General features: G+C 41.5%; 1 protein-coding gene across 2 annotated transcripts in view; it reads left to right on the forward strand.

Annotated features, from left to right (window-relative positions):
* GRIK1 (glutamate ionotropic receptor kainate type subunit 1) overlaps positions 1-26,695 on the forward strand; it is a 244,174-nt gene that overhangs the window by 139,469 nt on the left and 78,010 nt on the right. For both annotated transcript variants that reach the window (XM_039520738.1, XM_039520739.1), the window contains exons 5-7: positions 7,241-7,294; positions 9,385-9,558; positions 14,776-14,919. In XM_039520738.1, coding sequence (XP_039376672.1) covers positions 7,241-7,294; positions 9,385-9,558; positions 14,776-14,919 — 372 coding nt within the window. The remainder of the gene's footprint in view (positions 1-7,240; positions 7,295-9,384; positions 9,559-14,775; positions 14,920-26,695) is intronic.

Raw genomic sequence — 26,695 nt, forward strand, 5'->3', positions numbered from 1 at the left:
TAATCCTTCCATTGGTTTCAATTGTCTTTGGATTTGGCCCTCAAAGTCATTGGACACTTTGCTGAGATTACAAAACAGGGTACTGATTAGTGCCAGTTGTGGTTGAGATTTTTGGGATGGACAAATGTGTCGTCTGGGAACTACACAGAGAAGACCAAACTAATTTCAGGTGCGCTATCAAATAGATACCAGATATGTAACAACAATTTCATTCACCACTGATCGGGGCTGGGTGGTTATTTAGAGGTGAAAGAGTCTTTATTTCATTACAAATTCTTAAGCCATCCAGTTCCCAGCAACAGAAATTAAAAGTTGTTTAAAAAGAATGCCTCTGGAAAAATTGGTCACCTATGGCACCCATTCAATTATAAAAGTCTTAAGCAGCACCTCAGTGCATTCATAAGAGCCTCCTTTGACATTGTCTAAAGAAACCGTGCACTAAATGTAGCCGAGATATAAGAATGTAGGTTAATGGGAATCCATTAAAATTAGTGGATTAATTTGTTGTCCTTTTGATTCTGCAACACTCTGTCAGTTTAACGTTACTGGCAATTGCAACTACAACTAAGAAAAGCCTCATCTATTCCTCATGGATACATTTACCTATTGCTCATAAAGCTGTTTTCCAGCTGAAGACCATACTAATTTAACATTTTAAGTACTGCCATCAAAGGTCAACAGAATAATCTTGGCAAATTCAACACGTAATCTCTCATATCTGGCCAGTGATCCTTCTTTTAAGAAGGGTTTTACCTAAAGAATAGGACTGGATGACTCAGGGGATTAGCAAGGAGGGTACAGAGTCTTTCATCTGTAATGTATTTGTTTAAATTCATCACTCATTGCATAGTTGGTCAGAGATGGACATGAAATAAATTAGCAGCCTCAGTCTAGTTTCTTGTGGGCAGATGTCTAGATATTAACCCCTCACAATAACACTTCATGGTTCCCACTAACTGTGTCTTTCCTCTTGTTTGTTAGGGTCACTTGCTCTGTCTTTCTCTTTGGCAAGGATCACATCTACCTATCTGTAAATATTGGATCTAGTACAAAGGGATCCAAATGTGACTGGGGCCTTTGGGTGGTACCATATTATTAGTAATAGTAACATGTAGGAGTCTCAGTGGGACCAGGACCCATTGTGATAAGTTTTATACAAACACAGAACAAAAAGATGGTCCCCTGCCCCAAAGACCTTATAGTCAAAATAATTATGAATAGTTGTCCATCTCTGCAGAGAAATTCAGGACTGAATTGACAAAGGCTGCACTGCTCTCTTGCCTCAAAAGTGGTCCCTCCAGCTCAGAGGGGAAGTATGTAGCTGCTATGGTGTAAGAAAACTTTAGTTACTGCTTTCTGGATTGTATATGTCCCGAAAATTAAGACTGAAATAAATTGTCTCCATTCACAAGGACTACATGCACTTTAATAATAAAATGTAGTAGTTATTATAGAAACCAATTACTTGCAAACAAAGATTACTATACAACTGTTGAAAAAGGGTACCAAAAAGTAATTATAGTACACTCTCCTTTATTGGGAAGTTCACTTGGGAAGCAATTTAGCCATAAAACGGAGATAATAATGCTTACTCACTTTGTAAAGTGCTTTGAGATTGTGGATGAAAAACATCCTATGTAGCTGTCTATTTCAGGGTGTTGTTTTTTATTACAACACATTGCTATAGTATGTAAGTGCTATGAACTGCCAAGTTTTATAATTTTTAATGACTACAAGGGCTGATGATTATTACTGCTTAAGATTTAGATCCTAGTGAGCAGGGCCGGCTCCAGGCACCAGCTTAGCAAGCAGGTGCTTGGGGCGGCCACCCCGGAGGGGGACGGCACGTTCAAGTATTCGGCGGCAATTCGGCGGAGGGTTCCTCACTCCCGTTCGGAGCGAAGGACCTCCTGCTGAATTGCCACAGATCGCGACCGTGATCCCGATCGCTGCTTTTTTTTTTTTAAGCTGCTTGGGGCGGCAAAACCCCTGGAGCCGGCCCTGCTAGTGAGTACCATGTGAGCAGAGGGGACGGACTGCGTAGAGCTCATTGCAGCAACAGGGCCCAAATCTGAATAGAACAAGAGTAAAATCACATTCATTATTAGGAAAGTATAGCATGTTACACTGCGAATTGACATTCTGTAATTCGCACTTCAGCTATTTATGAATATTTACAATGCCATTATTTTTTTAAAATTCAAAAAGCATGACACTGATTAAGCTTTTTTTTTTTCATGTCTTGACTGCAGTTCTTTGGTTGTGGGTAGTCCACCTAATATCCTTCGTTATAGACCTGATTCTAAGCCTATTGATTTCAGTGGGAGTCTTTCCATTGACTTCAGCAGATTTATTTGATTGGGGTGCAGACTTTGGTAAATAAAAATTCCTACTGGAACTCACTCTTTCCATCTCAATACTTATTTACTCTTTGTCATCTAAGGCAGCATTGTAGACCGACTTTTGAAATCATCATAGTTAGTAGGTATTTGTACATACTGCCAATGGTGTTCAAGTTAAATTACATGGGATTTAATATTTCGGTGAAGTGCAGTGCTACTATGAAAAGTGATTTCATTAACAAGGCATTCTAGAGTTCCATGTTCCTTCTATCTCAATGACTCAAATGTGAATTAATTTACAAGTAAAATGATGCTTGTTCTAGCTCCAGTGTCAACTTGGGATCTTGAAAGTCAAACTTGTTTCTTTTCTTCTTGTGTATAATCACCAGGAATAAATATCTGTAAGCCAAATTAAGCCCTTAGTGACATCTGTGGAAAACTATTCCTGTCAATGGGTTTGCTCATGTGTAACTGACTAGAACTTGTGCATCAACAGAACTGTTTATGAACAAGGAACAGATTCTACCTTGCTCACCTTCGTTGTTTTGATTCTGTAGGGCTAAAAGGACTAAAAAGCAATAAAAACTTATTTTTGTCATGCTAGTCCACAAATATCATTCTGTACACACACAGGGAGAAAATCTGATGATCCACTTTTCAGAATGGAACTGTACTTTAAGGGTTTGTGTAGTGTAGCATTTTCCTACTCAGTGAACCAGGAGATGATATGTTCACTAGGTTGTTCTCTCCAGTCTGCCTCTAAAGTCTAGATTCACAAAGAGATTTAGGTGTTTTAATGCTCGGCATCACACTACCTAACTTTTAGGTGCCTAGAAAAATCACTGGAATCCACAAAGCCTGAGTCCAGGCTACCTATACATTGTATAGAGAGAAATATGTGCTTAAGAATGGCATCCACAAAAGCTAGTATGCTACATGGCTTCCCGTTTAAGCTGCCCAATAGCAGATGGCAATCAGAGGTCTGTTCTAAGCCCCACCCCCTCAGGGAATTTGCTGCATAAGTGCAGGCTGGAGGGAGGTGTCTACTTCTGCTTGAGATCCAGCCATGAGCCCTCTCCTGGAACAAGGCATCCAAGTTATTTTTTGCAAGAAATGCCAGAGGCGGAGGCAGTGGTACCATCTCTCATCTTATAAGTTTTAGCCCAATAGTTAGAGCACTCACCCTGGATCTGGGAGACATGGATTTATTTCCCCCTTCTGTCTGATGGGAAGAAAGAATGTGAAGGCGTTTCCCACTTCTCAGGAGAGCTATGGGATATTCAGCTGTGGGTACCTGTCAGTCTTTCTGATTCAAGCTGTTTCACTTTGTATAAATGCTTAAATAGCAATTGTGCCAGAGAGAGAGTGAGTGTGTTGCCTGGTGATTGGGCACTCAGACGGGAGGCCCAGGGTCTATTCCCCCTGCTCCAATGTCTATTTATTTATACAAAGCAGAACAGCTCCAGTAAGAGAGTGAGAGACCCCCACATCAAAACATCCCATATGTCAGTGGTTAGAGCACTCTGAGAGGTGGAAGACCTCCTGTTCAAATCCTTTCTCCCGATCAGGCAGAGAAGGGGACTGAATCAAGGTGTCCCATATGAGTGCTCCAACTACTGGGCTAAAAATTATAAAGAAGGCGGTGGCACTATCACCGGCCTGGTGTGCATCCTAATCTAGTAGGAGTGCTCAGAGCATGCCTACCACATTGGGCCCCACAGTTGAGATACGCAGGGCAACATCTATCTTTGAGGATCCTGCTGGAGCTCAGGTATCTGGGCACCTAGAGTGAGGCATTGTGCACATGCACAGTGACAGAAACTTAGGTGCCTGAGGGAAATTTAGGCACCAAAGGATTTTAGGTGTATACAGAATTAGGTGGCAACCAAGCCGGGGTTTTGAGGATCTCAATGGCACCTACATTTTGAACTAACTTCTCATTTAAATGCCTAAGTCCTTTCATGGATCTGGGTCAAAATGTCTTAGTATCTTATGGACTCAAGTGTCTTATGCAGATTGCATCTCACGCTTCTGCTTTTAGACACTGGAATGGGAATGCTGTGTTCAGCAAAGCCTCATGTTTGCTTTTCTCTCTCAAGGCTAAATTGAAACCATACATAAACTATTTTAATGTAAATATTTATATAGGTAAATTTTGAAAATGTATATGTTCTTGCTTTTATATTGACTTAATAAAATTAATTGATTGTGGACTTTTTTGTGGGAGGCCAAATGAATTAGAAGATTTATAAAGGAATATAGCACCAGGGACTGAATTGGCATAGAGAGGAAACTACCTCAGGCCCAGAACTGAGTCAGACTGTGTCACATTGGCAGGATGTCATGGCAAAGTTTCTATTTTTGCTGTCATACACAAATATGGTATATAAAGGACATCAGTCTCCAGGACTGTCAATTTGCCTCCTTCCACAAGCAATAAATTAGCATAAGAAATTAAAAAAACCCTCCTGAAATATAAATTCAATGAAGTGATTAAATGAAATACTTAACTTCTGGCTCATTTTTAGCAGTTGGAAGTAGATCAGCCATCGTGGATGCACACTGACCTGTTATTATTTACCAGCAATTTTAGGAGTACAGGTTCTTTTCTATTTGTACCAAGGAATTGCACTAGTAGACAATTGGTATACAGAGGCCTTGTCTACACAAGAGAATCTACACAAGAATGTTATTAGCCCTGGTATGCCAAACAGCCATACAAACATTTGTTATAAATATTCTAAAGATATTATTTATAGCACTTATGTTAGCCTTGCTGAGAGCATGTCTGAATAATGTTTATTTTGAGCCTGTGCTACCACCTTGATGTAGATGAGAAACTAGCTCTCATGTCACAATTAGTTCTCCCAACATGATCCCAGAGAATAAAATGCACTTGAGCCACTTTACTGTACTGTGACAGGTTTCAGTGGTAGCCGTGTTAGTCTGTATCAGCTAAAAAAAAAAACGAGGAGTCCTTGTGGCACCTTAGAGACTAACAAATTTATTTGGGCATAAGCTTTCGTGGGCTAGAGCCCACTTCATCAGATGCGTGAAGTAAAAAATACAGGAGCAGGTATAAATACATTAAATACATTTGTTAGTATCTAAGGTGCCACAAGGACTCCTTGTTTTTTTTACTGTACTGTGTGGGTGGATGTGGAGATAAATGCAAAAGAAATAGAATTGAGAGTGTGGAACATCCCATTACACATGGGCCAATACTACCATTTTAATTATATATGAGCCAATTCTCCAAGATAGGAGAGGAACTAGTTTGGTATCATAGCTGCAGTAGCAGCCAATTCCTGAAGCCTCAAAGGAAGGCTAGACCTACCCCTATTCCTGTAATGCACTAGGGTGAGAACCCCTCCGATATTTTATGGGACGTCCTTTGGCTCTTTTATTTAATTGATTTGCCACATAAGTAAGGAAATGCTGAATCAAACCTTTGAAGAACAACACTAAACAATATCACTGTTTGTTAAACCTTGCTTTCAGTGTAGAATTCAGCTTGAAGAAACCTAGTCTTTTTAACAAAAGCTTAATCACAAAGCGAAAGAAAGAAAGAGTTAGTTCTCCTTTTATATTGTCCTAAGACTGCACTGATTTGCACACCTGAAATAAAAATCATGGATGTGGCTTCTTGTTTGAGACTTTGCCTGTTAAAACAAGATATTAAATGTTCAGAAGGTTCTCCACCCCAGGCCTGTGTTTTTGCACTTGAAACACAGGTAAGGAAATACTAGGATGAATTTATTATATGCCTTTGTATCTCAAATGCAGCAGTGGAAAGAATATTTTCCTTTTGCAAACAGATTTGGACAGATTGTAGAAACCTGCTAAATATTGATTCTGTTAAGGCTGAGCTTCAAATTAAAATTAATTTCACTTGTACATGTAAAGAGTTTTGTGAATTGATTTTAAAAAAGATGTATTGAATATATATTAAAATTAATAAGTACCATTTTAAACATTAAATTGAAGTTTATGATGATTGCATTGTAGAGCTGGGGGCAATAGAAATGTACATTTGAGAGAAAAAACATGTGATATGTTAAGGGAAATGGTTTCCCTAAAGAGTCTTAAAATAAAGAGTTGTCCCTTATTTTTCATGTGGTTTTCATTATTTCCATCTAACAAAGGTAATCGCCCTCTAATGCACCCTAACCAGTAGACCAATTTAATGACATGGGCAGAAAAAGAATTCCTTCCTCAACTCACAAAGGTAATCAGCTTGTGTTTAAACAAAGCTTAATTAGCACTGAAACACTGTCTCAGTTTGCATAGCTTCAGACTGTATTAGCACTTGGAGTTATTTCAGATCCAGTTTTTATTTATGTATTTATTTATTTATTTGCACTATTTGCTTTGGCGTCCTCCTGCAGAATTGAATGCAAGCTGACTGTGTTATTTAAAGAATCATTTCTTCTTCTGTCAAGTTTACTGCCAAACACATTCACTGAGTGTCTTTTTCTCCCATTATAAGGAATGTCAAATCAGTATTCTCTCCCCTTCATTTGGTATGTCTCAATCACATTCCCTCCGAGGCATCTCCATTCCAGACTAAACAACAGCACGCTTCTTTTAACACCACCCCCACATCCCAAATATCTAGCCAGTTTTCCCTTCCCTGAACTTTTTCAATCTTTGTTCTCTTTCTTGAGGAGAGGTAATGAAAATCTTTAGTTTTAATCAAAAATCACATATGTTCCTTAAGAAAAGTGCAGTTTTCATTGTAGTCAATGTAAACTGCATTCTATAGTTCCAAGCTGATCCTGTGCTCTTCAAAAGACAGTGAAATAACCTTAATCACTGAAAGCTTCTACTACAAGGTCAACTCTGACTGTTTCTTATTTAGACTGTCAATTTCACCCTTTGACTTCCTTTTTCAACAGATTCTTTCCATGGGAATGATGACTGAATACTATCACTACTTTTTTACAACACTGGTAAGAAATACTGAGAGTTTTGCTAACAACATTGGTTCTCCTATTTCAGTGAAGACAGCTGAAATCTTGCATCTCCCTCTGAGTTTTGAGTGTCACTATCACAGATGAAAAACACTAGAAAATTGCTAAGTATTTTTATTACTTCAGGATCCAGTATTTTGTGGTGGAGATGTCCTCAAGAATCTATCAAAATTGGCAGAACTTACTGTGCTCCATAAAAATAATTAAAATGAAATACTCATTAACAAAATTACATTTGAGGAAGCTCAAATAATTAAGTTCAGATTTGGCAGAGGAGGGGGTGTTAGATATAGGATTTTGAGTTACCCCATTACAGAAATGGGCCTGAGACCAGAAATTCAAGTTTGGAGCAAATCCAAACTTCCCCATTTGGGGATGAAGCCCCAACTCTTGTTCTGCTCAGTCTATGTTAAAGCCACAATTCAGCAAAGACTTTAAGCACATGCTTAAATCAGTCCTTACTCAGGAAAGAACTTGAGCACCTGCCTGACTTTAAGCATGTGTTTAGGTCCAACTTAATGGGGGTCAAGCACATGCCAACATACTTGACTGAATCAGGGCCTATAACATTATTCTCTTTCCATTCCCTCTGCTCCGAGTTTGTCAGCTGTGCTGCAACTAGAAGGTAGTCAAGGTCCTTCAGCTGCAGGTCAGCAACTGTAGTGGATTAGGCTGGTGTGTGTTGTGTGATACCAAGTGTCTGACAAATAAAACCTATGGCTAAAAAAGTTTTATTTAATAAGGAAACAAAAATATGGAACTACAGGAATGTTTTGGCTTACAGAAGAAGAGCCCTCATATTTCTTTTATGATATGAATATTTGAATTTTCATTAAATAGATCACTCATTTGTTCTTTGAAATCTAAACTTGAGATCCGTTTTCATTTTAAACCACAGGCAGAGGAGAGAACCCAGATTAGTGGCGCACAGCCTACAGTGTCAGGTGCATATCACTTCCTATACATAAATTTATTTATTTCTTTGTATCAGATAAACATTTATGTTGAAGTGAAATCCAGCTTCACTCTTGAAGTCACTCCATCAAGATGCCAAATAGACATCTTGCCTTGAATGTTTAGAACTTGAAACAGAATCTTGAAAAACTTCCCATACAACTCACCCTAATCTCCTCCAAAAATACACACCACATTTTAAGACTGGATGTGGGCTTCCCTCCTTTATGAAAGATTAGTGAATTCAACTTTAAAAAGTCAACACTTACCAGACAGTTGGCATGCTACAATATCTGGGGCAATGCTGTACATCCCCTACACTCAGAGCAAGAAATCGCTGTGATGTTGTAAATGTTGACACTTTAAGGGTGATGATCAGGTCATGACTATGTACTGTCATTTGTTGCTTCATTGGTCTGCTGATATCAGCAAGATTTTGTTCTAAAATGCAAACCAGCTCTAGCAAGCACCTTTCATATTTTCGTTGCAGGACATATTGTTTTGAAAAGTGTCATGGAATTATGTCACTTACAGTAGTCATTATTTTCCTGCCTGCAAACTTCAAGTGTCTAATGCACATAGAGTTACTCTGCACTGGCCTGACACATACATTAGACACACTGACAGCAAGTTACCTGTAGCTGGCAAGGCAGGAGAAAAATGGGGTTCGCAAGTCGTAAAACTGTATTACTCTCCACATCTGGAATCTTCATTCCCAGGATTGAGAAGTATACTTAATGTTGGCCAACCAATTCTTCATGTTGGTTTGTCATAGCCGTAACGTTATGAGAGGACTGATAAATCAAAACCAGATATTGAAATGCAGCTTGCTTGTAGAATAGTGCTGTTGTGGGGAACTGATTTTTATGTTCCAACAAACTAGGTATGAGATTTGTAAAAAAAGCCTCTTTGCAAAAGTTGTGACTATTATTTGCAGGAGTGCAGAGGGAAGAGATACAATGCCAAAAATATACTAGCATTTGATTGAAAATGACAAAAAATTGTATAGTTTAGGCTTCAAGTGTCTTTGATTGTAACTGATAAATAGTTTGCTCTAAAAATAATACAGCATCTTGAAAATGTGTTTTGTTTTTGTTTTTTAAATGATGATTTAGGATCTATTTGCATTAGATCTGGAACCCTACAGATACAGTGGAGTAAACATGACTGGGTTTCGCCTGCTCAACATTGACAATCCACAGGTTACATCAGTTATTGAAAAGTGGTCGATGGAACGGCTGCAGGCACCGCCCAAACCAGAAACTGGCCTCCTGGATGGCACGATGACAGTAAGTGAATAACCACAGCCTGGACTTAGAGCAGATGGCTACAGAGGCCTTTCCAATTCTATTCCAATCCAAGGATAAACACAGATGTTTTGTTCTTAATTCCCCATATTTATCTGGATCGGTAGAGGGGAAGAAAGCAAGAGACAGCAAAGGAAGACACTTAGGAAACAAAATTAAAGTGTAATTTGGTGGCCAACATCTCCCCAAGCATTATGGGCCCAGTACTGCAGCCCTTACCTACATAAATAGTCATAGTAAGAATATAAGATTGAATTCAGCATGCACTGTCGAAAGTTTAAGCAGAGGTAGAGGTTTCCCATTTGCTTTTCCACTTACTCCATTTTCCAAATGTTGGAAGAGAATCCATAGAGGTAAAGATGCATTTTTAAATTTTTTATTTATTTATTGCTTTTCTTGACCATGGTAGTGAATTTGTTCCTTTAACCAATGCTGAAGTTAGGCATGTGACAACCAGTGAAACTCACATGAATAGATGAGTTACAAAGCACTCTGAGAAGGTGCTTTGCACTTATCATTTCTCTCTCTCTTGTCGAATGTACTTGCAGCAGTCTCATTTCTCTAAGAAAGTTCAGAATTTGATGAATATAAGAGGAGATAAAAACTTCCAGAGAGGTATAGTAGTAGTAATCTGCAAGGAAAGATACTGTATGTGTAGGCAGGTAATAGCATTTTTAAATTGGAAAAGTGCCTTCTTTATTCATTCCGATCATCTACAGCAGCACTTTGGCTTTGAAGATGTAATTTAGAGATAAGTGAAAGTTATCATCTTGTTGAGAAATGTGGGGGGGGAGGGTTCCCCTTCAAAGGATCAAAGGAACAAATAGAAACAATTGAATTGATTAAGTCTGACGAACATGGTTCTGGATTTTGGCATTGTTTTCCAGCATCTGATAACATTCTTAACATGAATTGAATGATATGGGATGCAGTATGGAACCAGACTTTATTACAAAATAATGTCTGGTGTCATTTTGAAACACACTAATTGTTACAGAGAATTTCCCAGGTCAACTATCTTCAGCAAAACTTTTAAAAAATTATCTTTTAAGTACTACTGCTGTGCGTACAGCAATATACAAGATGGAGTAGATAGTGTCTTTGTCCCTAGGAATTTACAATGGAAGGCCCCAGTCCTCCAATAGGATACATGCAGACAGAGCCATTCACCCACACAGATCTGATTGCGGGATTGGGGTCTAAGACAGAGTTCAGATCTCTTCTTTTATTAGGCAGAACCTTCCTTTTCCATATGTCCAAATTTGCTCAGATGTCTGAGAGGCAATACAAACAGACGAGGTTACTAATCAGCTGTGCTTACTTTAAACATTCATAGCAAGTTCACTAGTTAGTTAGGTAGAGAGCTATAATACTGCTGTAAGAAAGGAAAGACAACTGTCACACAGCAATCACCGCCCAACCCTGTCTCTCAGCACCACCTGCAATGTGTGCTGAGGAGCCTGTGGCTCAAGAATCGGATTCTTCAGCCACCTAAGGACCCCTGGAACATATAACCTGTGAAAGAGATCGTCCTCAGCCTCAACGGATTGCCAATGACTGCTGTAATTCATTAGACAGTGAGGAGATGACAAGTTATGCATTATCAGGAGAATGATTAAACTTTCTAATATTAATACAAGATTTGTCCCTTCTAGTTCAAAAAATGGCACTTGCATGGGGTGGGGAAAATGGAAAGATTCTCACAATGAGAGACCCGGATTTCTGTGCAATCATCTAAATAAAATATTAAAATCAAAATAATGAGAAATTCAAAGGCTGAATCTCTGCCCCGGATTTACGCTATTTTGCCTAACTATTGTAGAATAGTAGGACGCTATCATTTTTTTTGGAGAAAAAGCCACATTAAGGGCAAAAGTTACATGGAAACACTCAAGGCAGTTCACTACATAGAATTTCTGATGTGTTCTGCTCTTCAGGCTACGCAAGGAGGTCTGGAATGGCTTTAACCACACAGATGCTTTGAGATCTTCTGGGAAATGCATAGATCTCAGGCTAGCCAATGAGAAATGTCTGTATATGCTCATGTTTGTTGTTGTGAATGCAGAGTGGCCTTTTTTTTTTTAATGTAATGTTTTCTACAAAATATCAGCTCATTCTAGTCCACGTCGACTAGCACTGGCAAAATGTTTTTGTGATGATCACAATCATTTTTGAACTGTGAAATCTGGATAAAACTATCGCTTTTTGATTAGCGTCCATGATGTCATAGCCATGTCTATAACATCCAACCAATGCACACCCCTGATCTTGTTTTTATGACTTTTCCATGTGGTTGTATTTTTAAGTGAATGGCAGATGGCTGACAGGCCTACTAAGTTAATTTGTCCATCCAGAGAACAGGTTTAGCACGGGCAGCAGTTGAAGCTTGCACTCCCTTGGCCGGGTAGTATAACAGTGTGGCTACTAATGGTGAGAAAGCAATTGCAGTCTCCATGCCAACACAATGTTAGGCCTTTTAATTGAGTGGTGCTTACTAAAAATTCAAGGGAACAAACCAACTCATTTCACATAGGCCATCAACTACCATCAGAGGGTGATGATTTTCATTGCTGTAACACTGGACCAGATTCTTACCAACAATCCACTGCATATTTTACCAACCCTCACAGAAGTAAAGCCTTTCCCCACTCAAATTGCATTTCCAGGAATGTATTTGGGGGATTATTGGGATTATGTCACAATCTGCCACTTGGTTGCTCCAGTAGGTAAGTAGTGGGTCTATATCTGGCACAGCATACATCTCCCAGTGCATGTGGGCAGCTATGCTGGACAGTGCAGAGCCATTCTCCACTCTCTCCTGACCACATGCTCAATGCAGGAGATGTCGTGATCCCACAGAGGCTTCTGTTCCCCCTGCACAGCTACCCACAGAATGGGTGGCCCATGCAGCGGAGTAAGGTGCCCTCTCATTTCTCAGTGCAGCCACATGATTGAACATTAAATAGAGAATCGAACAAAGGATCAGAGGGGAAGTACAGACAGAGAGGTAAAGTGAGCAGCTCAATGTCACACAGCAAGATGGATGAATATTAACAATTATAAAGCAGTGAACTTTGATCAACCATTTCCAGCTTCATACCCAACAGTACCAATGCAGGCAGTGCTGCCATTGACAAACAATATATGCATCTTATTTTGGAGTAATGGTACGGTCTGACCATTATAGTGATGCAAACTGAGATCTGCTCTGAAGCATTTCCACCAGAAATCCTCAAATTCTCTAGGCCGAATTCGTCCTGGGTGTAACTCCAGTGAAACAGAGTCAAACCCTAGATGAATTTGCCCTAGTCAGCCTAATTTCAAGCCTGATCCAAAGCCTACTGAAGTCAATGAGAGTCTTTCCATTGACTTTGGCCTGGTCTACACAGGGGATGGGGGAGAGATCGATCTAAAATACACAACTTCAGCTACAAGAATAGTGTAGCTGAAGTCGACTTATCTTAGATCGACTTAGATTGACTTACTTTGCATCTTCGTGGCATGGGATTGACAGCCGCCGCTCCCCCGTTGACTCCACTTCCACCTCTCGCCCATGTGGAGTTCCAGAGTCGACGGGGAGCGCATTAGGGGATTGATGTATCGTGTCTAGACGAGACGCGATACATCGATCCCCAATAGATCAATCACTACCCGCTGGATGGGCGGGTAGTGTAGACATATCCTTTGTGGGGCTTTGGATTAGGATTTTAGGGCTAGTCTACACTTACCAGCCGGGTCGACGCAGTGAGTTCGACTTCTCGGAGTTCGAACTATCGCGTCTAATGTGGACGCGATAGTTCAAACTCCGGAAGTGCCGCGGTCGACTCCGGTACTCCACCACTGCAAACGGCGGTGGCGGAGTTGACCTTGGAGCCGCGGACTTCGATTCCGCGGCGTCTGGACGGGTGAGTAGTTCAAACTAGGGTACTTCGAATTCAGCTACACTATTCACGTAGCTGAATTTGTGTACCCTAGTTCGACCCCGCTTCTTAGTGTGGACCAGCCCTTAGTCAACAGGATCTGTTTTTAACTTTTAAAAACGCTTGGCCCACAGTACAGCTGCTATTGTCTCCTGCGGTGCATCTCACCATTTATAACATTTTTTATTAGCTTTTGATTGTGAGAGCTTTGTTTTGTGCAAAGCCTGACCAGGGGTGTCAGGAGTGATTACTCCTCTGCAGTATATTAAGATTAGCAAGTACATTCAGATCACATGTGATTGCCAGCAAAAGCCTTCAGTGCTGATAAAACTGATGCCATTGTAATTTACTTAGGTAAATGAAACAGACAACAAATCAAAGCTATTAATTTCCCAAAGGAACACCAGGGAAAAAGAATAAAAAATGGGTTAGTTATGTAGTTCATATAAACGAGTCCAGTTTCTCATCTGCAAAGTCATTAGTATTTTCTTAGGCCCAAATTTACTTCTGAATTAGTCAGTATTTTTATAATAAATAATGTAGCATATTAATGAATTAATTCTGACAACATCCCTGTGAGGTGAGTAAAAATTATCCCCCTATTATATAAAGGGACCACTGAGGCAGAGAGTAAGGGTGGGATTTTCAAAAACTCCTCAGTGACACAAGTCCCATTGGCTTGCAGTAACACTTTGGGTAAAGTTTTCAAAAGTGCTAAAGTCCTATTTTCAAAAGTGACTAAACACTTAAGCTCCTAAGTCCTATAGACTTTTAATGAGACATAACAGCCTAAGTGTCTAAAGGACAGATTTTAAAGGTATTTAGGCACCTGAAAAAAAGAGAGGCAACTAGTGGGATTGACTGCAGTTCTGAAAATGGACCTTAGGATCCTAAATCACTTAGTCTTTTCAAAATTTTGCCAGATGCACTTGTGAAAATTCCACCCCAAATAACTTCCCTGGTATCACAAGGAAATCTACAGCAGAGATGGGAATAAAATACAAATCTCCTCATTCCTGCACCTTAACCACTAGACCACTCTTCCTTTCTCTTCCATCTGATTGTTAAATATTTTGCTTAGCAATACCTAGTAGTACAAATTAACACAAGGCATAAGAAACAAGGCCTGTCTCTTGTTTTAACTTTGGACTCACATGACAGTCGCAGAAAAAAGCAGCTTAATCTCTCATAAGTAGAATGGGATGTATATTCTGAGATGACAAAAGGGGAAGGAGAAGAAGGATGTAAATTAAAGAACCCCCTTCTGTTTTTCATGCAGACTGAAGCAGCTCTGATGTATGATGCTGTTTACATGGTAGCAGTGGCCTCCCAGCGTGCCTCCCAAATGACTGTCAGCTCCCTGCAGTGCCACAGACACAAGCCATGGCGTTTTGGACCCAGATTTATGAATCTGATAAAAGAGGCAAGTGTACACCATCTGCTTACAGCCAGTGTAATCCTCTCTTTGTTCTTTATTGCACTGGATTCCGTATTACATGCCACTATGGAACATATTGCACGTTCTGATTTCTAATGTTACAATATCCATTTCTATCTTGTTTTCCTCCTTTAGGAGCTTTGGTTTACAAACACAAGGCTGCTGCCTGCATTTCAATTGCAACTTTATCCCATCTTAAAAATGTAGCAAGAAACTCCAGGCACAATCAAGTTTCCCATGCGACTTCCCAGGGGCGGCTCTAGCCATTTCGCCGCCCCAAGCATGGCGGCATGCTGCGGGGGGTGCTCTGCTGGTTGCCGGTCCCGGGGCTCCAGTGGACCTCCCGCAGACGTGCCTGCAGATGCTCCACCGAAGCCGCGGGACCAGCAGACCCTCCGCAGGGACGCCTGCGGGAGGTCCACCGGAGCCACCTGCCGCCCTCCCGGCGACCGGCAGATCTCCCCCCGCGGCATGCCGTCCCAAGCACGTACTTGGCATGCTGGGGCCTGGAGCCGCCCCTGCAACTTCCCGTGTTTCTTCTTGCTTTATATTTATTATGGAGTTGGGATACTCATCATTCATTAATTGTGCTAGCCAGTAATCAAACTATGGAAGAACCATCTGCCACCATTGTAGAAACTGGGGTGAACCTTTGTAACCAGATTCCATAGCTCTGTACTTGTTTGACCGCCGTTGTCAGGCTGATTCCCCACTTGTCAAATGGGTGAAGTGCTTCCACTCTCTCACAAATTTATTTTACATTACTGAATCTCATTAGTAAAAATCAGAACTCTTCTTCCTGCAAAGGAAAGGCTGTATGGAGGCAGCAGTCAGAAGTGATTGTTCTTTCCTTTCCCCCACATCCCACATTTGGAGCCTAATCCTGCCTTCATTCGGAGAGCTTTAATTCCTATCAAAGCTATACCCATGTTGCACTTGTGTAAGTGGAACAGAACTGGCTGGCTGAGGGATACATATACAGTAGCTGGCAGGATGTGGCATGTTATTGAGATCAGGAATCTCTCTGGAAGCAAGTTGCAGCCAGACCATGAAGTTACATAAAATATAGACAAGATACAGGCAGCTTCTCAGAATCTGTGAGCGCTCTTTCCTTCAAGGATTGTCACAGGTAGGTCCCTATATCATTTGATTATGCAGCTGCACAGGTTCCCAAAGCATTGGTTCTTTTGCTGTACTGACAACCATTTTACCTTCTGCCCTCTTTTTCTTGCCTATTTTTCCTATGTTTCCCCACACAAGGGAAATTCTGTAGATTTCCTGTACCTGCCTCCAAGCTTCTGCCTTTAAAAAGGATAAAGAACCAGAGCAACCCCTGCCCCAGAGACCTTATTTAAAAAAGTTTGATGGGGAAGGAGTGAGGATACTATCATGAGCTTTACTCACAGTGCAAGTGGAGAGGAGGCACACAGCAGCTCTTGAACTGCATAGGACTCCCCAGGAGGGGATCTGTAGGAGAAGGGGTGCACAGTAGCAGAAAGAAGCCCACACTACATTTAGCGACCCGAAGAGCATTTGGAAATACCATTGAGCAAAGTGTCTCGCTCCAGTGGGGTTCAAAATTGCTGCGTGGCAGGTCCTCTCCTGAAGGGGCTGTAAGAGAGGAGAGCAGAAGGTGAGACTGTGAGGCTGTTGTAGGGGCAGCCTGTGGCAATAAGGGCCATAGTACTTGTGAGATCAGGGCGGCAACACTACAGAGCTTTGAAACCCTGTAACTGCTCCCTGCCCATGCTCTACTCTTCCCACAGCTATTCATGACAGAAAACTAGCTCCAAAAAAAAAATGTCTGTAGCACATGTGATCTCCCTCTCCAACATATTCACTCGAAGAAAGTAGGACACTGTTGATCTCAATCTAGAGCTTGTCTAAACAGCAGGGCAGTGCACTCTTCCGGGGTGTGATTTCTAAACGGTATGAATGTGTTGCGCACACTAACGAATGTGTCTGGTGCACACTAACAGATCCCTAATGTACTTTAATGTAGGACTGTTTCAAATAGCACTATGTTAAAGTGCACCAGCAGGATCTACATGGACCAATTAAAGCATAGCACGTTTGCGCAGTTTAGAAATCACATACCCATAGAGTGCATCACTCCACCATGTAGACAAGCCCTAAGCGACTAAGTCAAGCCTAAGAGCTGCTTCAACCACCACTTCTCCCATCCTCACAAACCTCATCTTAGGCTATATTTACACTACTGAGCCTACCGCGACAGAGCTCCCTAGTGTCGATGCAGCGTATGCCAACAGGAGTTGTTCTGTCAGTGTAACATCACCACCTCCCCAAATGACATTAGCTATGTCAATAGAAACACTCTTCTGCTGGCTGTGTTGACACTGTGGGTTGGGGGGATTGACAGCATAGCTGTGCCAAAGTAAGTTTTAAGTGTAAACCAGTCCTTAGACTCCATAGATCTTCTAATTCATTTGTCTCTGAAGTGTTTCTGGGCTTGCTGTCCCGCACTCCCACTGGGTGGAAGTTTGTATGCAAAGGATGTTATATCTGAAATTCAAATAACGTAGTCATTATAGTCTCACTTTGCAGTACATTTTTACAATGGAACTGAAAAGTGACTTTGTAATCAATTAATTCTGTTTCATAATTCAATGATGCTCTGCTGCACACATTGAGGGACTTTTAGCACATAGTATAAATAGCCTGGATCATAAGCTTCGAAAACATCTTAAAACTTTGACCAAAAGCAGTGTAAGTATCTCAGCAAATCCAGTTCAGGGTTTAATATGTTAAGCAATTCTATGGTCACATTTATCATGGAGAGATTGCTTTTTGCAGGGAATGAGACATGTGAACTAATTACTGATAGTTTCACGGATAATTTCTTTCATGGGTCAGTAAAACACTGATTTACGCACTTCAAGCCTCTTATCTTCATGTTTTCTGTGCTAGCCAACAAGTACATTATTAAAATGAATTGATAAGAATGACTAAGGCAGTAATCCATTTCACAAAGGAGGACACAACAGGTGTTTAAAATTAAACTGTAAATACACTAGGACCTCATTAATTCATGCGAAGAACTAGGAGGCATAGCAAGGATGGGTGAATTGTTCAAATTAGGGAGGAAGCCAATACACAGTAAAAAAAAAAGTCAAGTAGCTGCACAACAGTTGTGTCCATTTTATTTTCCTAAGTGTGGTTTAGTTTTAATTGTTTATTATTTGCATAGTACCAACAGTCTGAACAATTTTATAGACAGGTATGAAGATAAGATACCTGCCCTGCAATTGAGGTAGAGGATGTACAGACAAAGGTGGAAAACAACAAGTTCTATGGTTGGCAAAGTTAAGCATACACCTTGGTAACTCCGTGTTTTCATTTGGATTTTGCTTTTAGACACAGTAAAGATTTTCAGTAATTTAATTTCTTCTGACATCAGTGGAGAGAATAAAGGTGGAAATCCTCTGACCTGTAGAGCACCTGGGCTTCTGCTTCTCTCAGCAGTTCGGCAAATTAATTTTTTCAGTCTATCAATATTCTGTTGGAAATCAGAGTTTGAGCCACATCTTCTCCTCAGATGTGCATGAATGGGTTTCCTCATGAGCTGCATATCTGAGGACAGAATTTGGCCCCTTATTTATGTTAATCTGAATATATGCCTGTCTAAAAAGCCAAAAACCATGAATGAGTATGAATTACTGTGTTAATATGCAGTCCTCCCTGCACCTCAGAATTAACAGTATGACCTAACTACTTATACCAATTCCACTGGCTTTAGACCTTAGAAGACTGATTTAGGTAAGTACCATTAGCTCTATCTTTTAGAGGGAAAGAACATCAGACAAAGTGTCTGAGGCTATAGAAGTGATCAATACTTCAACAAAACTGTAATCATCTATATTCTAAATACCCCAAGAGCTGCTTCTGACTCTGGGAACCAGAAAATTGCAGGCAGAAAGCAAGCCAAACCCAAACCCCCAATTGTCCAAACTGTTTTGAGGTCCCAGTGGTCATAAGCTAGTTCCTGCTTGGGAGAATATTACATACAGTACATTGCGTGGGATCAAGACTCTCCCACAGTAGGTAATGAAGCTTTTTTTTAATGAAGACTAAATCCTTGTCAGAAGCACCTCTCTCTATGACCTAGTGTCACTGATTCATTTTCTCTTCAGAAAGGAAACAAAAAGGAAGCATAATTCTTCCTCGCACCAAAAGAAAGGAATAGTAAACAAACATGAGTCTTCCTTCTCTCCTAGTCCTCCTACAGGCAGGAAACAAAGTCGGGGTGGGGGGGAATTCTCCTAATTTCTACTTTTCTTCTTCCTCTCTCCCGCCCCTAAGGAAATATAAGATAAAAAACATTTCCACTAACTTCAAATGATGAGAATTATGTATCTGAGGACAGAATTTGGCCCTTTGGTTATAATAAAAGTGAAATGACATATACTGAAGGGAGAAAGAACAGGAGTACTTGTGGCACCTTAGAGACTAACACATTTATTTGAGCATAAGCTTTTGTGGGTTACAGCCCACTTCATCAGATGCATAGAATGGAACATATAGTAAGAAGATATATATACATACAGAGAACATGAAAAAGTGGAAGTAGCCCTACCAACTGTAAGAGGCTAATTAATTAAGATGAGCTATTATCAGCAGGAGAAAAAAAACTTAATCAAGAGGGCCCATTTTAGACAGTTGACAAGAAGGTGTGAGGATATATAGCATGGGGAAATAGATTCAATATGTGTAATGACTCAGCCACTCCCAGTCTCTGTTCAAACCCAAGTTAATGGTATCTAGTTTGCATATTAATTCAAGATCAGCAGTTTCTCGTTGGAGTCTGTTTTTGAAGCTTTTCTGTTGCAAAATTGCCACCTTTAAGTCTTTAAGGGAGAGAAATCTCATTCTCTACAGTGCCAGAAAAGTCTCAGTAGGGAGATGGATAAATTACTTTGAAAATTACTCTGCACTCAGTATTAAAAACCCTAATGATCAGATTCTCTGGGCATATCCCAATTAAAGATCCTTTAAAACATGAAGAAATCTGAAAAAAAAAGATGATTTTTCTGTGCTGCTGTTGATGGAAAAGGCATTGGATTCTGAATGTCCTCCACTTGTTAAGAAACAGCAAATCAGTAAAGGATCCTCTTAAACTCATAAAATCTAAACAGATAAATACAATAGATTTTTCTACCGCTTCCCCCAACACAGTGTGCTCTATTTTTGCTGAAAACTAGTAACAGTAAGAAAAAAACCCTCTTTATTCCTATGGATGGGGCAGGTGCTGCAAAATATTTCATTGATCTAAAAATAAAAATAAATAATTCCTTCAGATCCCCCAAAGGGGGAGATTTTCAGAGGCACAAAGTAGGCACCCTAAGATGAGTATTATAATGGCTATCAACGTTTCTGCTGGAAACAGTCACCACGACTCCCATAGAAAAAGTTGCTTAAATTGGAGAGAGTAATTCAGTAATTTTCTGGCATCTATAATGTGGCCATTACTTTTGTATCTAGCTCCTAGATATGGTGGTGTGCACATTAGAAAAGCAGAGAGAGAGGAGGAGGAGGAGACATTCCAAAAAAGCAGGACTGGATTAAGGCAGGGGCTTTAGGGGCTGCAGGCCAGGGCCCCAGCTCAAGGGGGGGCCCCGCAAAAATAAATCACAGGCAGCAATCTACAGGCCGCTAAAAGGGGCAGTCAGGCAGGCTGCCTGCCTGCCATAGCCCCACACTGCTCTCGGAAGCAGCCAGTCGCTAGCACATTTCTGCGGCCCCTGGTGGGGGGAGGGAGGAGTCAGCTCCACGTTGTGCCTGCGTCCCCAGCACTGTCCTGGTCAATGGGTGCTATGGGGGCAGCGCTTGCAGGGGCTGCAGAGACATGCTAGCAGCCAGCTGTTTCCGGGAGTGGCATGGGGCTATGGCAGGCAGGCAGCCCAAGCCCTGCTGTGCCACCAGCCGGGAACCACCTCTGGTAAGCGCCTCCCAGCCAAAGCCTGCACTTCACACCCCCTCCTGCACCCCAATCCTCTGCCACAGCCCACTCCTGCACCAAACTCCCTCCCAGGAAAAAGACTTGTACGCAGGGCCCCCACAAAATCTAATAGCCCTGGGCCCACAGGAGAGTTAACCCAGCCCTGCAAAGAAGGTTGAGTTCATTTGGTTCCCCTCTTTCTTCTCTACTTGTTTGACCAACACCACCCTACTTTCCAATTCCTCCCACTCCCAGCTACAGAAGACAGACCTCTCCACGCCCACCCTTATCCAAGCAGGAGACCTTCATGCCCCCGCCTGCCCATATCACCAACAGCCTGGTTTTCAGCACAAAGTTGCTTCTTGGTTCCAGGCCAGGAAATCTCCTCCCACAGCAGACAATGTCTCTTACAAGCCTGTTGCTGTTTTCCAATGCAAGGTAGTGGGAGGAAGGAAGGCAAGTCTCAAGTTTTAGCTCTGAAGGTCCAGAGTTCAATCTCTAGATGATAACAAAGAAAAAGTGGCTAATATCCTACATGACATGGAGGCTGTGACAGTCCTAGCTGTTGTTTGTGTTGCATCTTTTTGAGAGGCTTTAGGAAATCCCTCTTCTCCAAATCACAAACCTCCAAAGAAAGATTAAAAGAAATTTGAAGCGTTTACACCCTAGACTTTCATTTTCCCCATGCTATAACAAGATTTTCCTCAAGGACTATTAGCTAGAAGAAATCTGTGTTTAAAAGCTTTACAAACAAACTCTAGATCAAGGAATAATCTAGTCTGATGGCACTAAGTTATTTAAAAAATCATTAGCAAAATCTGCTGAGGATTCTTCTGAACTGAAGAATCTCCTTATTTAGGCTCAGGACCCTAGAAATCAACAAGATTACCAACTTTGATATTATATTATTATTATTAATTATAGTATAATTACATTAATTGGTATAAAGACTACCAACTTTGATATTATATTATTATTATTAATTATAGTATAATTACATTTATTTCAAGCTTCAGGCTCAATAGAGCTGCAATAATTCTTCCCCAAAAATATGCCCCAGGACTCCCTCTGAGAAAAGTCTAGCCCAAACACAATGCATGCCTGCAAGCACAGGAGCCTTCTTATCTCTGAGACTAGAAGAGGGATTTCTTTGATTTTGGGGCTGATTGATTTAAGACAAGTAGGCTCTAACGGTAATAAAGAGTTTTTTCCTCAGACTCCAAAGAAGTCCCTTGACTTCTTTTTGCAAGTATCTTTCTAAACCACCAACAAAGAAAAAGGTCTGGTAGTATTAAGTCTCATCATACTAGGTTCACTTCAGGAAAACCTAGAAGAGAACTTATTCTAGGTTCTTTCTGGATCCAAAGAAGACTATTGGTAGATTCAGACTCATTCTACTGTAGATATATAAATAAGGCAGAATTTCACTAAATTCCTAATGTACTTACATTGTATAGAATTAAAGGAGGGTAATGTAATTAATGCAAATCATGGGTTTCTGGAAAACAGATCCTGTCAAACTAACTTGTTTTTTTAAAATGAGATTACAAGTTTGGTCAATAAAAGTAATAGTATTGATGTAATAGACTTCAGGCGTTTGACTTGGTACCACACAACATTTTGATTACAAAACTAGAATGATATAAAATTAACATAGCACACATTAAATAGATTAAAAACTGGCTAATGGATAGGTCCCAAAATGTAATTGTAAATGGGGAATCATTTTCAAGTGGGTGTGTTTCCAGTGGGAGCCCTCAGGCCCTACATTATTTAACATTTTTATCAATGGTGTGGAAGAAAACAAAAAATCACTGATAAAGTTTTCAGATGACACAAAAATTGTCGAAGTGGTAAATAATGAAGAGAAGAGGTCACTGATTCAGAGAGATCTGGATCCCTTGATAAACTGGGCGCAAACAAACGATATGTAGGCCATTACTTACAGATTGGGGAACTCTAGCCTGGAAAGTAGTGACTCTAAAAAAGACTTGGGGGTTGGGATGAATAATCAGCTTGGTACTGTAGCTAAAAGCGTTTAGGTATCCCAGGATGCATTAACAGGGAAATCTCAAGTAGGAGTACAGATGTTATTTTACCTCTCTATTTGGCATTTGTACAACTGCTGCTGAAATACTGCGTCCAGTTCTGGTGCCCACAATTCAAGATAAATTGGAGAGGGTTCCAAGAAGAGCCACAAGAATGATGAAAGGATTAGAAAACATCCCTTATAGTGACAATGATAGACTCAAGGAGCTGTCTATTTAGCTTAACAAAGAGAAGACTAAGGAGTGACTTGATTACTGTCTGTAAGTATTGTGACAAAGTTCCTCCTCTACCTTGGTGGGTCCTGCGCTTATTGGCAGATTTGCTCACCTCAGTGATCTTCCCCACAGACTGGATCAACTCCTCCTGTGTCTGATCAGGAGTTGGGAGGTTTGGGGGGAACCCAGGCCCGCCCTCTACTCCGGGTTCCAGCATAGGGCCCTGTGGACTGCAGCTGTCTATAGTGCCTCCTGTAACAGCTGCATGACAGCTACAACTCCCTGGGCTACTTCCCCATGGCCTCCTCCAAACACCTTCTTTATCCTCACCACAGGACCTTCCTCCTGGTGTCTGATAATGCTTGTACTCCTCAGTCCTCTAGCAGCACACCCTCTCACTCTCAACTCCTGGTGCCTCTTGCTCCCAGCTCCTCACACGCACTTCCTCTCCTCTGGCTCCTCCTTGCCTGACTGGAGTGAGCTCCTTTTTAAACCCAGGTGCCCTGATTAGCCTGCCTTGATTGGCTGCAGGTGTTCTGCAGGCTGCAGCCTGTCTGCCTTAATTGGTTCTAGCAGGTTCCTGATTACTCTAGTGCAGTCCCTGCTCTGGTCACTCAGGGAACAGAAAACTACTCATCCAGTGACCAGTATATTTGCCCTCTACCAGACTCCTGTACCCCACTGGTCTGGGTCTGTCACTGTATCTGCATGGGAAACAAATATTTAATAATGAGCTCTTCAATCTGGTGAAAAAGGTCTAACACAATCCAGTGGCGGGAAGTTGAAACTAGACAAATTCAGACTGAGAATAAGTTGTAAATTTTTGACAGTGAGGGTAATTAGCCATTGGACAACTTCTAACAGTTGTGATGGCTTCTCCATGATGGGCAATTTTTAAATCAAGATTGGATGTTTTTCTAAAAGATATGCTCTAGGAATTATTTTGGGGAAAGTTCTCTGGACTGTGTCATAAAGGGGGTTAGATTAGATCACTCTGGTCCCTTCTGGCCTGGGAATCGATGAATTGTAAACTCTTTGGAGCAGGAACTGTCTTTTTGTCTGTGTTTGTAGAGTCCCTAGCAAAACGGGGATCCTGAGTTGGGCTCCCAGATGCTACCACAGTATAAATAAGAATGTATCCACCTCCTCATGGACATATGCAAGCCTGAAAATCCCAGGAGGACAGCAACTGGACTCAGTACCAACATGATGAGATTATACAATGCAATGATCTTTATCTTCTTATCTTTTGCTTGCATCTGCACTTCAGAAGCATGATGGTGATTCACAGCCAGGGCTGGCTCCAGGCACCAACGCAGGAAGCAGGTGCTTGGGGCAGCCAGTGAAAAGGGGTGGCATGTCTGGGTCTTCAGCAGCAATTCACAGTCTGAATAGATACTGGGAAATTTGCCATTGGTACAAGCTTTTTTCTTCTACAAAACAGGAATGGAGGATGACCATCTAGCCTACATTCTAACAATACCAAACTCAATCCCCTACGCCCAAAGGTGGTGGCTAGAGCAGGCTGAAAAATTTTGGCAACGTTTTTCAAAATTTTAGTGATTTTTTTTTTTGCACTTGTGTGGCCAGCTTACAGCACAGTCAATCTTTTTCAAAAATTTGAAATTGATGAAAATATTTTTCAAGGAAATTGTAAAAGCTTTCACAAAAAATGCTCTGCATTTTTCAACCAGCTTTCCTGTTAACTGTCAAAAAATAACCTCCTTCAAACCTTCAACAAATCCAGATAATACAAGCCTCTGAAGCTGGGGAGGATCCCAAGGGATCTCCAGTTCTGCCAGGAAAAAAAATTTATTCAGTGTTGTTGTAGCTGTGTCGGTCCCAGGATATGAGAGAGATGAAGTAATATCTTTTACTGGACCAACTTCTGTGGGGTGAAAGAGACAAGCTTCTGAGCTTACCCAGAGCTCTTCTTCAGGAAAAAAAATGGTCAAGATCAGAGACTCACCTCAGTATAAATTGCTTGGAGAAGCACCAATGTCATCAAGCTGCTTTTTCAAATGTCTCCCCCTCAGTTTTTCTTGTTGCTAATAGAAAGCAACTGAATGTCTATTGCTTATATCAAATGGTGAAGGAGTACAAAGAATTCTCATCTCAGGGAAGAAATGATTAATAGAACAGAAAAACTTCAGCAACAAAACAACTTACTTCCAAGAGGAACTAAACCCCCCAATGGATTTATTAAGTAGGAAGAACCTGTGTGCATAGGAATGGGAGTTACCAGTCAATTTTCCACTGGATTTCACAGATACAAGGCCCTCCTCAAAATAAGTGACTTTACCTCCAACACCAACCTAACCTTCACACAAAACTTGTATCAAGTTTTTCTGAGGCCCGGTCTACACTAAGGGCCGGGGGGTCGATCTAAGTTAGGATCAACTTACCACAGTGTCTTCACTATGGTGAGTCGACTGCTGCTGCTCCCCTCGTCGACTCTGCCTGTGCCTCTTGCCGAGCTGGAGTATAGGAGTTGACGGGAAAGCACTTGGGAATTGATTTATCATGTCTAGACTAGACACGATAAATCGATCCCCACTGGATCAATCGCTGCCTGCTGATCTGGCTGGTAGTGAAGACATACCCTGAGAGTCAAAGAAAAGACGGTTACTCACCGTAGTAACTGTTGTTCTTCGAGATGTGTTGCTCCTATCCATTCCAGTTAGGTGTGCGCGCCGCGCGTGCACGGCTCTTCGGAAGACTTTTACCCTAGCAACACTCGGTGGGTCGGCTGGGCGCCCCCTGGAGTGGCGCCGCTATAGCGCAGGATATATACCCCTGCCGACCCATCCGCTCCTCAGTTCCTTCTTGCCGGCTACTCCGACAGTGGGGAAGGAGGGCGGGTCTGGAATGGATAGGAGCAACACATCTCGAAGAACAACAGTTACTACGGTGAGTAACCATCTTTTCTTCTTCGAGTGATTGCTCCTATGCATTCCAGTTAGGTGATTCCCAAGCCTTATGTAGGCGGTGGGGTTGGAGTTAGATGCTGCAGAATGCAAACTTCTGTGCCAAAGGCTGCATCATCTCTGGACACTTGGGCCAATGAGGCAAATGTGTACTAGCTGCACGACACATCCCCTGAAAGGGTATGTGGGCCAAGAAGGCAGCAGGGAAGCCTGAGCCCTGGTGGAATGTGCAGTAAGGTGGCTCCATGGAACATGGGCTAAACACAGGAGGCGCAGATGCACCAGTCATCGAAGATGAAATCCTCTAGGAGGAGACAGGTATGTCCCTCGTCCGGTATGCCAGTACGATGAAGATTCGGGGGCGTTACGCAAGGGCTTTGTCCGCTCGATATAGATTGCGGACGCCCTACGGACGTCTAGGGAGGGCAATTGTTGCTCTCCTTGCGATGAGTGTGGCTTCGGAAAGAAGACCAGAAGGAAGCTATCCTGGATGATATGAGAGGCTGACACCACCTTTAGGGAGGAAGGCCGGACACGGTCACAACTGCACTTGTCCTTGAGAGACACAGTATACCGTGGGTCCATCGCGCGCGCCTGAAGCTCGGAGACTCGTC

Source organism: Mauremys reevesii, linkage group 1, assembly GCF_016161935.1.
Source record: "Mauremys reevesii isolate NIE-2019 linkage group 1, ASM1616193v1, whole genome shotgun sequence".
Classification (NCBI taxonomy): Eukaryota; Metazoa; Chordata; order Testudines; family Geoemydidae; genus Mauremys; species Mauremys reevesii.